Source organism: Microcaecilia unicolor, chromosome 8, assembly GCF_901765095.1.
Source record: "Microcaecilia unicolor chromosome 8, aMicUni1.1, whole genome shotgun sequence".
NCBI lineage: Eukaryota > Metazoa > Chordata > Amphibia > Gymnophiona > Siphonopidae > Microcaecilia > Microcaecilia unicolor.
In genome coordinates, this window is record NC_044038.1 from 174,440,074 (window position 1) to 174,455,681 (window position 15,608).

General features: G+C 41.0%; 1 protein-coding gene across 1 annotated transcript in view; it reads left to right on the forward strand.

Moving 5' to 3' along the window:
* The first annotated feature begins 1,653 nt into the window (after positions 1-1,653).
* The window catches only part of NDFIP1 (Nedd4 family interacting protein 1), a 54,238-nt gene continuing 40,283 nt past the window's right edge, over positions 1,654-15,608 (forward strand). The window contains 1 exon segment of the mRNA XM_030213429.1: positions 1,654-1,695. Coding sequence (XP_030069289.1) covers positions 1,654-1,695 — 42 coding nt within the window.

Here is a 15,608-nt window from a genome sequence, read left to right on the forward strand (position 1 = left end):
TGCTGAATTGGGCGCCCATGCCCGACGTCGACCTCATAGCCGACTTCGTCTGGACATCGACCTCTGGAGATGGCAGCGGTCACAAGCAAAAACATCCTAAAACGTTTGCTGTATATACCGTGAAGAAAAGATGTAATCCCCGACACTGAGGTAAGGGGGAAAGCAGTAATTGAAGACACCTGATCCCCGGGCAGTAAGGCAAGGGGGAGAGCAGGATAATAATATTCTCCATTAGAGCTAAAGTCTCCGATACCTGTAAAGAAAGTAGTGAAAAACTTACATTTAGATGGATGGCGATGTTGAGGTACAGTAAGTACCCTACCTGACATCGATGTCGAGTTCACTTCCTGAATTCGATCGTGACGTCACTGTTCGAGATCGTCGATCCCGTGATGAACGTCGACGTCGATCCACAGACCTGCCCATGGAGTCAGGCAAACACTCTCGAAACGTTTGCTGTCTGATGGGCGAGAAATTGTCCTGATCCCCGGGCACAGAGGCAAGGGGGAGAGCAGGAATTGAAGTCACCTGATCCCCGGGCACAGAGGCAAGGGGGAGAGCGGGAATTGAAGTCACCTGATCCCCGGGCACTAAGGCAAGGGGGAGAGCAGGGATAATATTATTCTCCATAGCAGCTGAATCATGCGATACCTGTAAAGACAGTACTGGAAAAGATTTGGTAAGAGAACTTACATATGAAGAGTACAAAGCTGTTAAACACTGTTTCTATAAGTAAACAATTTACTACATCGTGAGACAATACAAATAATTTTGACTGACTGAATATAAAAAACCACCGGGTCGCTCTGTCAGCGCGGAAAAAATAAAACTGACTGGTCTTGGCTGTCATACAGTATTTATACTGCATATCTGGGCGGGAATGTGCTAACTTTATTGCTTTTACTTTTTAAGCATTACTATTGGATAGCCGGGTCACGCACGTCATCGTGGCGCATATTCAGAGGTGTGGCTAGAAGATCCTGTCCATGGAAAACTTCCTTCTACCAAGCTCTGCAGTCAGTGACAGTATGCTTGAGTCACGGACAGCTAAGCACGCATAGGGTGCTGGCATCAGTGGCTTACGGATGTTGCTACTGCCTGTCAAGTTTGGTAAAAGGGAGTTCTGGCCACCTTCAGAGAAAGTCTTCAGCTGACAGAGTTTGAGGATCCTTATTAGCTAATGTATTTATATTTTGCGGTAGGGCAGGGCAGAGAAAATATTGTGCCCACCCACTTTGGGCTCAGGCCCATCCAAAATTGGCTGTCTAGCTACGCCTCTTTAAGAGACCAAGAAAGGGAAGAGAAGGCTGCAGAGAGTTAGTAAAACAGAGACAGAGGCGAAAGGAAAGAAGAGAAGACTGCACAGTTGCTGCGGTGCAGGAGAGGAAGAAAACTCGATGGATAAATAACACAACAGGGCTCAGCAGCAGGAAAAGTTACGTAGCTGCGAGGTGCGTACGCGCGCCCGCTTCAGAGAGCGGTCGAGAGCCGCGTAGCACACGCGTCAACCCCCCTCCTACGTGCGCGCACTCGCAGCTCGCCCGTCAGCACAGCAGCAGTCCGTCAGCCAGCCCGCAGCGCTGCCAGATCCCGGCCGGCCCAGGGGCTTCTGTCCGCCTCCTCCGCCGGTTCCCATCTCTCTCGTTTCCTGCCATGGCGGACCAGAACAGCAGCAGCAGCAGCCGATACCAGCAGGTAAAAGTCGGGGCGGGCAGCGCGTGACGCCAGCGTCGGGGTCAGGCCCGCGCGCTGTCAGGGCAGAGGGAGGCCGGACAACCGATTGCCGGGGCCCGGGGGAGGCGCAGGCCCCTTTTCCCCCACTGCCTTCCGGGATGAGCGGTGTATGTGCCCGTTATTTCTTTGGTTTGCTGAACTGGCCTCAAGCGGGTTGAGTAGGTGTTTAATATATATATCTTCCGCTTACCCGGTTTCACTTATGTCCAGTTCGTGAAATTCCGCAATTAACCTTCTGTGAGAACAATTAAAATTTCTGGCCTCGCAACACTAGAGGGTCAGGGATACTCAGAGACCATCTTTGACCTGGCAGTATTCAGCCACAGAGTAGATCTGAGGACTGTATCCACTTGAATTATGTATTTATACCATTCCTCAGGAAAGAGAAATGATAAATAGTAGTAGGAAAGGCGCAGAGAACTTTGGTCACTAAATCACTGACACCCCCCCCCCCCCTCCGATGGGTAACACAGACACCTCAGACCAAGTTATCCAGGACTCAGCAGGAAGGACTCACTCCTGCCAAGTTCCTTACAGCTTTGTTTCTTCTGGAGATGACACTTGCCTGAGCCAAAATCAGACTGGTTAGAGGCCTGGCAATTAAAGCATCAAATAGATCACCATTTAATGCCATGGCCTTCACATAAGTTAAACAGGTGCATACAATCTTTTGTAGCCTGCTTTTCCAAGTACTTTCCTACAGTATTAGTATTTGGGTACAATAAGCCCCTGCCTCAAGAAGCTACTTGTAACAGTGGAGATAAAATTGGTTGATTCTGCCTGGGGTTCACTGAGCCCCCCACATGTCTTTTTGTCTGATGTGTTCTTCTACTGTCTGCATTTTGGCTCTCCTTATTGTCTCATTTCCTTGTATTCTGCTCCCCTACTTTCCTATAATGGTGTTCCTCTCTCTGTTTCTGATTTTAATTTTTTTAAGTTTAAAATTGTACTGTACTCTGCTCTTATAGCCCCAAGAAAGAGTGGTATATCAATAATCATAAACCATAAGTATCATCAGTGGGGGAAGTAGGATTTAAATCCATGCCTTCCTGTTTCTCAGCCCATTGCTCTAACAAGGCAATATATTCCTTGCCTGAATATATTTTATTTTAGTATTCTTGTATTTAATGAAAGCATGTTTTTTTTCCTTTTACTTCCTATTTGTTTTAATATTGTAGGGACATATTCCTTAGCCTGTTATTTTACAGTGCATAACTGTATTTTATGCTGATAACAGAATGGCAATATTTTGAAATTTAATATAGCACCTTTGTTTCATGTGGGCCTAACCAAGTTTAAAGCAGATTATAATAAAGATTAAAAATAAAAAAAACCCAAAACCCATAATATCTAAAAGCTAAGATAAATGTATCACTAAGAAATGGAAGTCCAGGAACCAATGGTTACTTATTACTTCACTTACCAAACTGCAGAAACATAATTTACAAATCCATCTATATGGCTAGATTTGGTTATCTGGGTTCTAAATGGTGGAATTCAATTCCCAAGAACACAAGAGACATTACAAACTATCTTCAGTTCAGAAATGAATTACAAACCTACTGTTTCAAGAAATATTATGGTTAATTATATATGTTACAAATGTTTTGTACTGCATTGTAATTGTAAAACATTACTGTAATTTCTCCTGTTAATTGTAAGCCATGTTGAACTGAAACTTGTTTTTGGATAATTGTGGCATACAAGAATAAATAAACTCTCAATACTTTTAAATAAAATATATACTAGTAATATTAATAGTGCCAACAAGCACAACTCCGTCATCAGTTAGTGACAAAGAACTGATCAAACAGCATAGTGAAAACAACCATAAGAGAGAGCATTTCTAAGATCTTCAGGAAGACCTTTTCAAAGGGTAGGAGCAGCACCACATATTGTTTTAAAATTACATGGCAGACAAATGAAAATCCTAGGAAGATGTAACTTAAATGCCTTGCAGATTACAGATTGATTTGGGATATAAACCTTGACATAACCCTCAAGTATGCAGGAACCAAACAGTTAATTTTATAAACAAAAGATACATCCAGGCCTGAATGGGAAACCAGTGAAGCTGAATCAAAAGCAGAGTTGCCCTGTCCCATTTAGACCTATCCACTTCCAACTTTGTTGCAGTGTTTTGCAATATCTGTAAGAAATAAATTGGCCTACCTGGGAATCCCAGCTTTTGAGGGTTGATTGGCTGGGCTTGTAGTGGTTGTGTATCTGCTGTGGATTTGTTTTTAGTTTGTGTGTTTATAAGCAGTTTTGTTTGATGTTTGATTTCATATATTTTGTAAATAACCATTATTCACTGAGAGAAGGATGTATTTTCTGGATCGGTTTACATTTTTGTGAAATACACTAAATTACAGTAATCTTGATGTGACAGGGTGACAGCTTGTATCTCTTGCCTCAAGCTCTCTTCAGTTAAATATGCCCAAATTTGGTGTAGCAACAGAAGAACTTCACAACAGAAGAAATCTGCCTCCCTAAAGAATGCCAGAAATAGGTGAATAGGAATACAAAGTGGTATTGGTATTCCCTCCAGCCCACTCACCCACAACAGATTGGCTTTTATCAGATTGATATAACAGAAGGAAATATAATTGATGTTGCTACTATCAGATAGTCTGATAGTGGTGGAGAAGGGTACTGAGAGGAGGGATTTGTCCTGTGAGCGGAGGTTACGGGCGGGAACGTAAGGGGAAATGAGGGTAGAGAGGTAATGAGGGGCTGCAGACTGAGTGCATTTGTAGGTAAGAAGGAGAAGCTTGAACTGCAACCCCTCTCCCCCCCCCACTCATTTTTACTTTAAACTTTATCAATAGAAATCAAACAAAATAAAACATGGAAAAGAAAATAAGATGATACCTTTTTTATTGGACATAACTTAATACATTTCTTGATTAGCTACCACACCTCTTTACTTTAAACTGAAACAGTGCTGTAAGTGCTGTAACCACTCGCCTCCACCTACCCTCCTCTCCTCCTTCCTGTACACATTAATTGATTTGATTTGCTTACTTTATTTTTTGTCTATTAGATTGTAAGCTCTTTGAGCAGGGACTGTCTTTCTTCTATGTTTGTGCAGCGCTGCGTACGTCTTGTAGCGCTATAGAAATGCTAAATAGTAGTAGTAGTAGTAATCATATTTTAATTGCTGTATGTCATCCTCTTAAAATTGTCTTAATTTCCTTTCTTGATTTTCACCCATTGGTGAAACTGTGTTTTGATTTTTGGCCTCAGAAAAGCTTCCTCTTACCTTTCTTACTTTCCAACCCAGTGGAAGTTGGAAAGAATTATACAAAAGGAGTTGAGAATGTTTGGCTGGGGTCAAAAATAACTCTGAAAATTGAACAGAATGGGATGAAACTTGGTATGAGAAAAAAAAAAAACTGGTAAAAAAGACTAAATCAGACCAAGGGATCCAGAGAAATACCTCCTCCAAAATGGTCCAGTCTATTTCTATGGAGAACGGAGTTCCAGGTTATGTAGCATAGAAACATAACAGTGAAATGTAGCAGTTGGAAAACAGGGCAAGACAGTTTAAAAGGTGGAATTCCTTACTCTTCTAAACCCCCAGACTGCCCCTACTTCCCCAAAACTACCCCACCATCCTGCAATTCAATTGAACATTGATTTTTAAGGTGTTACATTGTCAGAGACCAGTATATTTAGAAGAGATACTTACACCTTATCCCCCAAATTCTATGTATGGCACCCAAAATTGGGCACTGATCCAAGATGTGCACCTATCTAGATTGGCCAGCGAACCAATTAGTGCCAATAATTGGGTGCTAATTGGCACCAGTTTGAATTTGAGTGCACATCTTTCTACATCCTATTCTATAACCATGTGCACCCAAATCCCATAGTGTGCAGTGTAAAAAGGGGTGTGGCTAGAGGAGGTAAATGGGTGGGTCGGGGTGCTCTTAAAATTTGCATTCAGTGTTATAGAATACTGGGGATGTGGGCCCAAATTGGATGCTAGGATTACACCTGGTTTCAGCAGGCCTAAGTCCTGGTGCTCAAATTTGAGTCCCGAAATTGGCACTCAGGGCTCATTATAGAAGAGCATTGATCACTGATTTTTTTTTAATGCCTATTTTTGAGCTCCATTTACTGAATCCAGCCCTATATCGACCACTGTGATCAGATCAAGGTAACTTAACTACTAGTTCTGGGTGTGGGTATTGTAAGGAAGGCTAGATGGCAGTCAAAAGCATTTCCAGTGTTTGGACCAGAGTTGAGGAATAAATGTCCTATTGAGGTGAGACTGGAAACAAATCTGATGATATTTAGGAGAAAGTTAAACACATTTTTGCTTCCTCATTAATTTGATTCTATATTTTTAAAGGCAGCAATTATGAAGGAAAGTTTTTAGGTTTTATTATATTATATGGCTGACTTTTTTTTCCTGTTTCCAATTTTTATTGTTTTATGTGATGTGTAAACTGTTTTGAATGATCTTTTGACCAGGAAAATGGTATATAAATAAAAAAAAAACCTGCCCCATCCCAGAAAACTACCCCTGCAAATTGTTCTCTCTAAAAACTAGCCCTCGCAACTGTCACACTACCCTATATACTGCCCTCCACACCCAAAAAGTATCTCCTGCAGTAGCTGCACCACTCCCTGAAGTTACCACCTGTAAACTGCCCAACTCCCGCCCCCCCCAAAAAAAAATATCAATGCACAGAGTACTCCACATATAAACTATCCTACCTGCAAGTGACACAACACCCCACAAACTGTCCCAACCCCAAAATCTACCTCAGATTGTCCCACCCTCAAATTTAGTCCCCCCCCCCCCCCAAATAAACCTACTTGTTGCAAATTGCACCCATAGACACAACACATGTCCAGCATGCACAGAAAAGATATATACACATACGTAGCCCCCACAGATGCTTCATATATGTACTGAGGCCGTATTCTTTAACAATGTGTGTAACTTTTCGGAATGCCCCTGACGCCCATGCATACAGTTTGGTTTCTGCATTGGAGAGCAAAATTTCCATGAGATGCTTGTGTTAGGAAGCTGTGTGCTGAGCTGTCAGTGCATGTTCTGATGCAAACTTACTATACTGGCCTCTCAGTTTGTATTACAAACTTGATCTTGAAGTGTTAAGTTCATCCTCTGTAAATAATCCTTTGTTAATGGTTTCTTTTTATCTGGTGAAGGTATTTCTGTAATGGTCCTGTTGTAGTGTCTGCATTTAAGGTTTGTTATTGTGCATTCTACTACTACTACTATTTAACATTTCTAGAGCGCTACAAAGTGTACGCAGCGCTGTACAAACACAGAAGATAATACATAATGATAAGTACATAAGTATTGCCATACTGGGACAGACCGTAGGTCCATCAAGCCCACCATCCTGTTTCCAACAGTGGTCAATCCAGGTTACAAGTACCTGACAAGATACCAAACAATATAATACATTTTATGCTGCTTATCCTAGGAAATAAGCGGTGGATTTTCCCCAAGTCCATCCTAATAATGGATTATGGACGTTTAGGAAGCAATCCAAACCTTTTTTTAAACCCTGCTAAGCTAACTGTTTTTGTGCCTTCTCTGGCAATGAATTCCAGAGTTTAATTACATATTGAGTGAAGAAATATTTTCTCCGATTTGTTTTAAATGTACTACTTTGTTGCTTCATTGCATGACCCCTGGTCCTAGTATTTTTGGAAAGAGTAAACGAGATTCATGTCTACCCATCCACCCCACTCATTATTTTATACACCTCTATCATATCTCCCCTCAGCTGTCTCTTCTCCAAGCTGAAGAGCTCTAGCCACTTTAGCCTTTCCTCGTAGGGAAGTCGTCCCATCCTGTATGTTTAGTGTCCATACTCTAGAAATTGACACTTTGTTTTTGATGCAATATTGCAACTCATTTCTCTTATTGGCAAACAAAAACATAAAGGTGGCTCAGACTGAAACTCCATGGATTGCACGGTTTCTGATTTCAGTTATTGAAAAGTACCGGCAGTGTGCTCACTATTTTAGTTCATTTGAATAATTCCTTATTGTACTTTCTCTTTGTGAACTTTTATTTCTGTAGTTGTTAAAGGGAAAGATCAGTCCGGTAGTCTTTCTTGAGTTTTTCAGTTTTGATTGCCGTCTTCATACTGCATAACACATCACTTCCTGAGTGGGTTGCTGCTTTGCATTCTGTAATGAAAGATCTAAAATGGAAGTATTTTATCTATGTGTATAGCAGTGAGCTCTCTCTTTGATTGGTTTATTGAAAAGCTGGTTAAAATAAAAGGGGCTGCCCTGCTAGGTCAGCTTTGGGGGAGCTGCTCCTCAGTTTGGGATTTGAAGGCTGTAAGTTGAGATTCCACAGATGGAGAATGTGAGCAAGTGCAAAGTGATGCATGTGGGAAAGAGGAACCCGAATTATAGCTACGTAATTCAAGGTTCCACGTTAGGAGTCACCGACCAAGAAAGGGATCTTGGCATCGTTGTTGATGATACGTTGAAACCCTCTGCTCAGTGTGCTGCTGCGGCTAAGAAAGCAAATAGAATGTTAGGTATTATTAGGAAAGGAATGGAAAACAAAAGTGAGGCTGTTATAATGCATTTGTATCGGCCCATGGTGCGACCGCACCTCAAATATTGTGTTCAGTTCTGGTCACCGCATCTCATAAAAGATATAGTGGAATTAGAAAAGGTACAGAGAAGGATGACAAAAATGATAAAGGGGATGGGACGGCTTCCCTATGAGGCAAGGCTGAAGCATCTAGGGCTCTTCAGCTTGGAGAAAAGGCGGCTGAGGGGAGATATGATAGAGGTCTATAAAATAATGAGTGGAGTGGAACGGGTAGATGTGAATCGTTTGTTTACTCTCTCCAAAAATACTAGGGGGCATGTGATGAAGCTGCAAAGTAGTAAATTTAATACGAATCGGAGAAAATGTTTCTTCACTCAACGTGTAATTAAACTCTGGCATTCGTTGCCAGAGAATGTGGTAAAGGCAGTTAGCTTAGCAGGGTTTAAAAAAGGTCTGGACGGCTTCCTAAAGGAAAAGTCCATAGACCATTATTAAATTGAGTTGAGGAAAATCCACTGCTTTTTCTGGGATAAGCTGCATAAAATGTATTGAACGTTTTCAGGATCTTGCCAGATATTTGTGACCTGGATTGACCACTGTTGGAAACAGGATGCTGGGATTGATGGACCTTTGGTCTGTCCCAGTGTGGCAATACTTATGTACTTATGAGAAACAGAACTGAGCACATGAAGGACTCTGCTGTACAGGTGGGAACTGTAAGAAGGCAGAGTATACATTTTTTCCCTTGTGATGCTAAGGGCAAGAAGTCCCTTAGTTAAGTGACATTTGTCCTCCTCCTTAGTGGCTATGATCCGTTTTTAGAAATAAATTGAACAGCAGTGATTGTGGCCAGCCAAATCCTGTCTGAGTTGAATAGTGGAATTATGATCAGCCAGAATGATCTGGTTTCCTGCTGTGATCCTGTTTTTTGTTTTGTAATTGAAGGTACAAATCAAGAATATGACTAATATCAACATTAACAAAGTATATAATAGAAGAGTGCAAAAAATCTTTTCATTCAGTTATAAGAAACAATAAACAAATATTTGAACATTGCTTTTTGTGTTTTTATGAGTTCACTATTTCTACCCCCTCCCTACACTCAACTCCCACCCTCCAACCCTACCCACCCATTCTTAGGAAAGACAAATCACCCAGAAGCTGGTGATAGCTCTGGAGTAGGGGCTCATATTAATTACAAGCTTCACTGCAGTATATTTAACGCACTCTGTTAGACATAGCCAACAACACACATTCTCATACCTTTTGAAGTCTGGCCCAGCACAGAGAGTCCTTCCAGCCTGCTTTATGACATCATACCTTATATTATGAGTTTATCTTGTTGGGCAGACTGGATGGGGCGTATTTGTCTTTATCTGCCGTCATCTACTATGTTACTGTGACATTCTAATACCATTGTAGTATAGAATTCAACCACTGTGTAACATTTGGTGAAATGCTTTGATCGTTATTTAATAGGGCAGCAGTAGGGATGATGTGTAGCTGCAAGTGAGTTACATATACATAGTAACATAGTAGATGACGGCAGAAAAAGACCTGCACGGTCCATCCAGTCTGCCTAACAAGATAAACTCATATGTGCTACTTTTTGTGTATACCTTACCTTGATTTGTATCTTTCATTTTCAGGGCACAGACCGTAGAAGTCTGCCCAGCACTAGCCCCGCCTCCCAACCACCAGCTCCGCTTCCCACCACCGGCTCCGCCACCCAATCTCGGCTAAGCTTCTGAGGATCCCTTCCTTCCGAACAGGATTCTTTTATGTTTATCCCACGCGTATATAAAATGGGATAGGGAAGAAATGTTATGATATTCATTTTCTGGCTAGTCTCAGAGATGAGGACTTTTGTGGATCCTACTGGTTTGCAGTGATGTAGCATGGATCGAGAGAAAAGTACAATTATGTCCTACTTGATAACTGTTGTTCATTGAGTCAGACCAGTCCATGAAACCTGTCTAAGGAATCCAAGAGTGTTGGTTGGGGGGGGGGGGGGGGGGAGGGAGGGAGAAGGAGACCTCATATTGTACAACTTATTAGAAAAAAAAAAAAAGAGATGCATGGATGTATGAGTACAAACATTGGACAATAGACAATAAGAGAACCAAGGGCTTAGTTATGGAGACCGCTTGCTAAAAGAATACTGACAGGCTACCTGCTACATCATATATAGTGGATGGAGCAGGAATTTTCTCTGTCTTTCCTTGCTGGACAGAGATTATATTCCCCTTGTCTGGCAGGACTTGAGGAATGACAGCTATCTATCAGGTAGGGCATAACTGTACTTTTCTAGTTTTTCCTTACAGAATCTATGTAGTTGGCCATTTATGCAAACAAGTCTACCTTAGCCTAACTCTTCATTATTCTCAATCAGGATATAAATGATTGAAGGTTGAACAGCAGGAAAAACAGAATTTTGCTCCAAAAACTAATTAGGAAACATGAACTTAAACCTAAGGATGCAAAATTGAAAGCTGCAGCCCAGGAGTAAGTGGATTTTGGATGAAATGGTTCATGGCAAGCATAGGAAAAAAAACCTGATAAAATAGATCTATGCTTCCAGACTGTTTTCTCTTGTGCCATTTGATAGCTAGAACGTCATACAAACTTATTTGAGGTTAAAGAGAAAATTAATTTACATTAGAAATGTAAGTAGCCTGATAGTTTAATCTCCTGTAGATTCAACGGAATAGCCTAATATTTAAATTTTAGATATAATTACTTTTCTAAACCCAAGCTTAAGGTGACTTAAATTCAGGTCAAGAACACCCTTGGCTTTGTATGTGTGGGGAGTGGGGAGTGGAAGGGCTTAAGATTTATTTCCATGGGTTAGAGCTTTGTTTTTCAGTGTTGATTTGTATGCAGCACGTGTTTTCAGTGTTTGCTTGCATCTTAGGGAATCTTAGAAAACTCAGGTTGCCATAGTAACAAATCGTGAGAGGTAGAGATGTGAATAGTTACCTGCTGCATGAATTTCTTGCACATTGCCAGTGAGGAGATCCATCCAGCAGTTCTTGCCATGCACAACTGTGGTGAGGCTCAAGGGCATGGTTCCAGCCCTCCCCCAATCTCAGCGTTGAGGCTTGGATAGGGGGAATTCTCTGTCAAAGTCCTTCCTTGGATACACAGATGGCAGAAGTTTTGTTTTATAGGGGGCTCTGTGGCCAGAAAGAACTTAGACTTTAGGAGGTCTGAGGCTCCTTGAGGCTGACTACTCTAGCTTAAAGCCAACTCTCCTTAAGGTATACTGTGTTGAGGGAAGACAAGTGTTCATAAATATTCACGGCACTAGCTAAACACCAGCGCATATCACTGCAGGATCACACTGCATAAAAGACATTGGCTGACAGCACAGTGCATAGGCCAGCAGACTGGTCTTTGTCTGCAAGCACTTCTTGAAGTCAACCAGTGGGAGGCTAGGGTTGGCATTGCTCATTGCTTGTTGGGACAGGGCTAAGGCATCAGTATCATAGGCAAATGAAGGGGAAATTTGGACTTGTCTGTTTAATTTCCTTTCTTTGATTCCTGCCAGATCCCACCTGGGGAAGCCATGGGCAGTTGAGGGTTCTTGGTCTGATAGATTTAGAAAGCAAACAGTGAGTCTGAAGGTGGTAGTTCTTGGTGTGTGGAATTTTCATTCATGGGTTAGTGGTCATGAAATGATTTTGATTTCACTAGATTTTGGCTTTGGGGTTGAATTGGTAACCCAGAACATAAGAATTGCCTTCAGTAGTCTTAGTTTTTTTTTTTTTTTTTAAATTTTTTCTTTATTGAGTTTATATTACATTCAGTCATACAACTTAAATGTCAGGAAAAGGAAACAAAAATGACCATTAGATTATTTAACAAAGGAAATAGTTCAAAATCTTTTAGACCACTATAAAAATTATGGCAAGACACAAGGAATGAAGTATAAAGAACATAAAAATTAGTAGTCTTAGTTTTGATAAGAGGACTGAAGGCAGCTGTGAGCTGTTCTTTTCTTTGACTTCATTTGCTGGCAGGGGGATATAACCCACTGGTCTGGTAGGACTTGAGGAAAGCAAATTATCAGGTAAGTCGAAATTTTCCCTTCTCAGTCTGTTTTTGACTATGATCAAATGTAAGCGCTGAGTCATGAACTGAGGGCGATTGATCTTTTCGGCATTTTGTTCTGTGTTCTGTTACATCTTATGACTTGCCTTATCAATCAATAATGATCTGAAATTGAAAATCTGTATAATATGGGGGTTTAATATTCTGTTATCTAAATCTACTAGGTCAGAGCTTCCCAAACCGTAGCTCACAACCTCAAATGGGGTCACAAAACCTGCATTTGGAGTCACAACCTGGACAGGCTCTCTATAGGACTTTTGCCATCGGGGGGGGGGGGGGGGGTCATGTGTTTTCTGCAGCCTTGTGAATTACAGCCGCAGAAAGGTTGACGAGTGCTGCACTTTAAGTTAGATTGATAACTGAAGATTTAGAATTCTGCATAATTTGTAGTGTGATACATTTTTTGATAAAACACTTTGGGCCCTGTTTACAATTTGTGCTGTAGGTGCGCTAGTGTTTTTAGCGTTCGCTAACACTGGAAGCATCCCTATATTCCTATGGGTGTCTCTAGTGTTAGTGTGTGCTAAAAATGCTAGCGCACCTTAATAAACAGGACACTTTATATAATGTATGAATACCAGTGGAGATGGACAGTCTGAGTTGAGTTTCAAGTTGAATTTTAGTGGTGATTTTTTTTCTAAATATTTGGGAGGAATTTCCTCTGAATGGAAGGTGAGATGCAAATACCTTGAACTTTACTATGTGGAAAACTGTAGCTTGGAGAAGCTGAGGCAGCACTCGAGAGATGATGATTCATCCTTCCTGTCATATAAACCAATTTCGGTTTTGATAACGTGCTTTAACCTAATTTTACATGACTGAAACCAGTGGGGGGGAAAAAAACTGCACAGCATTTCCTTTAAGGAAGGAGTTTGTAATGCATGTTGCTGTTGTATTACATTGACAATGATGATTCACTTGTTCAAAATTTTTTTAAATGTAGCTGTCATGAGCCGCCTAGCCCACCCGCCTGGGGTTACCCCGCGGTCACTTAGAGGGTCTATCCTAGCACAGCTCAGGTCTACCTGCACCTATCACTTGTGCTCAACACTAGCACCCTCATCTCACTGACTGGGTCCCAACAGTATCTGAGCATGTCTCCCGCTCTCAAATTATCCCCAGTGATTTCTAGGTTACTGGAGCCACACTCCTAGTGGTCCCACAGTTCCCAGAAAGCACTCACAGACCCAAAACAAAACCCACCAGGATTCTTTATCAGTCCGGACAGGTAGAGGCAACAAACTAAATTGTTTATTGTCTTAAAACTTGAACAATGAACAAAGAATGTGGAATTCACAAACAATAACAGGTAACTGAAATATGGATAAATTATAACACTAACTAAACATTTGTTTACTTTCTAGAAAGTACCTGGGGAGATCAGGACACCTGCTCACCAGTTTTCAAATATAACTGTTTTACAGGGTTCTGCAAAGAGCTTTCTCTCTCTTTTCTCCCGAGCTGAAACTGGAGCAAAAGCCAGTATAATCCAAATTAAATGAGCTCCTGGGCCAATCAGAGCTCAGAGCAACAAGTTTCAAAAATAGCTGGTTACAACACTACAGACATTTCGTTTATATAACTAAAAGAAGGAACGGTCATTCCTCAGTAACAGTTTTAAATGTAAAAATGCACCACCTGCTGGCCAAACTAGAGAAATACACTTCAAGAAATATTCAATACAATTTACAGGCTTAAAAACACGCTGTTCTGTCACAGCAGCATGTTTACATTTTAATATGCGTGTTAATTACCTTTGAAATATTTTCTGCATTTTCATCAGGAGTGTTAATTGCCTTTATTCTTTCAAGATTCTTCTCGTTTCACCCTTGGTTTGAACATTATTTATGAACAAAAACTTAAAACAATGTTTTGGTCTTACCACCCAATGTAGGGTCTTATGATGAGACTGTATCATGTATTTAAATTTGATGGTTTATCTTTCTATTATCACATCAGAGAATTTATAATAAAAATTAGGGATGGGCTGTAATTTGAAATGAATGACATCTGCTGGTAATAGTATGCCCTCTTTTCCACCCGGGGAGGGGGAGCACAAACTATTGCGCATGTACACCCTTTCAAGACTGCTTCCCTATGAGGAAAGGCTAAAGCAGCTAGGGCTCTTCAGCTTGGAGAAGAAATGGCTGAGGGGAGAGATGATAGAAATCTATAAAATACTGAGAGGAGTGGAATGGGTAGATGTGAATATATTTTACGCTGCTTATCCTAGAAATAAACTGTGGATCTTAATAATGGCTTATGGACTTTTCTTTTAGGAAATTAGTCAAACCTTTTTTTAAACCCTGCTAAGCTAACTGCTTTTACCACATTCTCTAGCAACGAATTCCAGTGTTTAATTATACATTCAGTGAAGAAATATTTTCTATGGTTTGTTTTGAATTTACTACTTAGTAGCTTCATTGCGTGTCCCCTAGTCCTAGTATATCTGGAAACAGTAAACAAGCGATTGTACTGTTTTGAGATCTTGCCAGGTACTTGTAACCTGGATTGGCCACTGTTGGAAAGAGGATACTGGGCTTGATGGACCTTCAGTCTGTCCCAGTACGGCAACGCTTATGTTCTTATTCATTGTAAACAAAAAGAATTCCAAATGAAAACGACATGAACATTTTCTGAGCGCCCATCCCTAATAAAAATACAGGTATTATGGTGTGCCTGATTTTCATGTTTTTCTGATGTAGGTTAAAGTTGGGTATGTTGCTTTGTTCTTCTTTTCATCTGCTTTTATTCTAAACCACTTTTAAACAGCTGTAATAAGCAGTAAATCAAAATGAATGGTTATGGAGGTAAAGTGAGCTGTGTACGGTCAGAGTGTCTGTTCATGGCAGATATGAGCCTTATACTTGCAATGCTGCACTCCTGTAGTTGTGCAAGAAGCGCTTTTGTGAACAAATAGTGTAGCAGTTTAGCTACTGGATGTTTTCAAAACATATCTTTATTCATTGTTTGCCCAGTAGTCTCCTTCAGTGTGTTTGGGTTCCAGCTCAGTTGGAGCCACTGACTACTGAGACAATGGTAGGAGCTATGCCCCGAGCCTTCATGTGCGACTTTTTGAGAGTTTTCACTCTTTTTTTTTTTTTAATGGTCTTGCTCGTCCTGTCTAACCCAACAGTGACAGTCCTCGGATAGGGGCCACAGACTGCAGCTTTTTCTTGAACTCTGTGTGCATGCA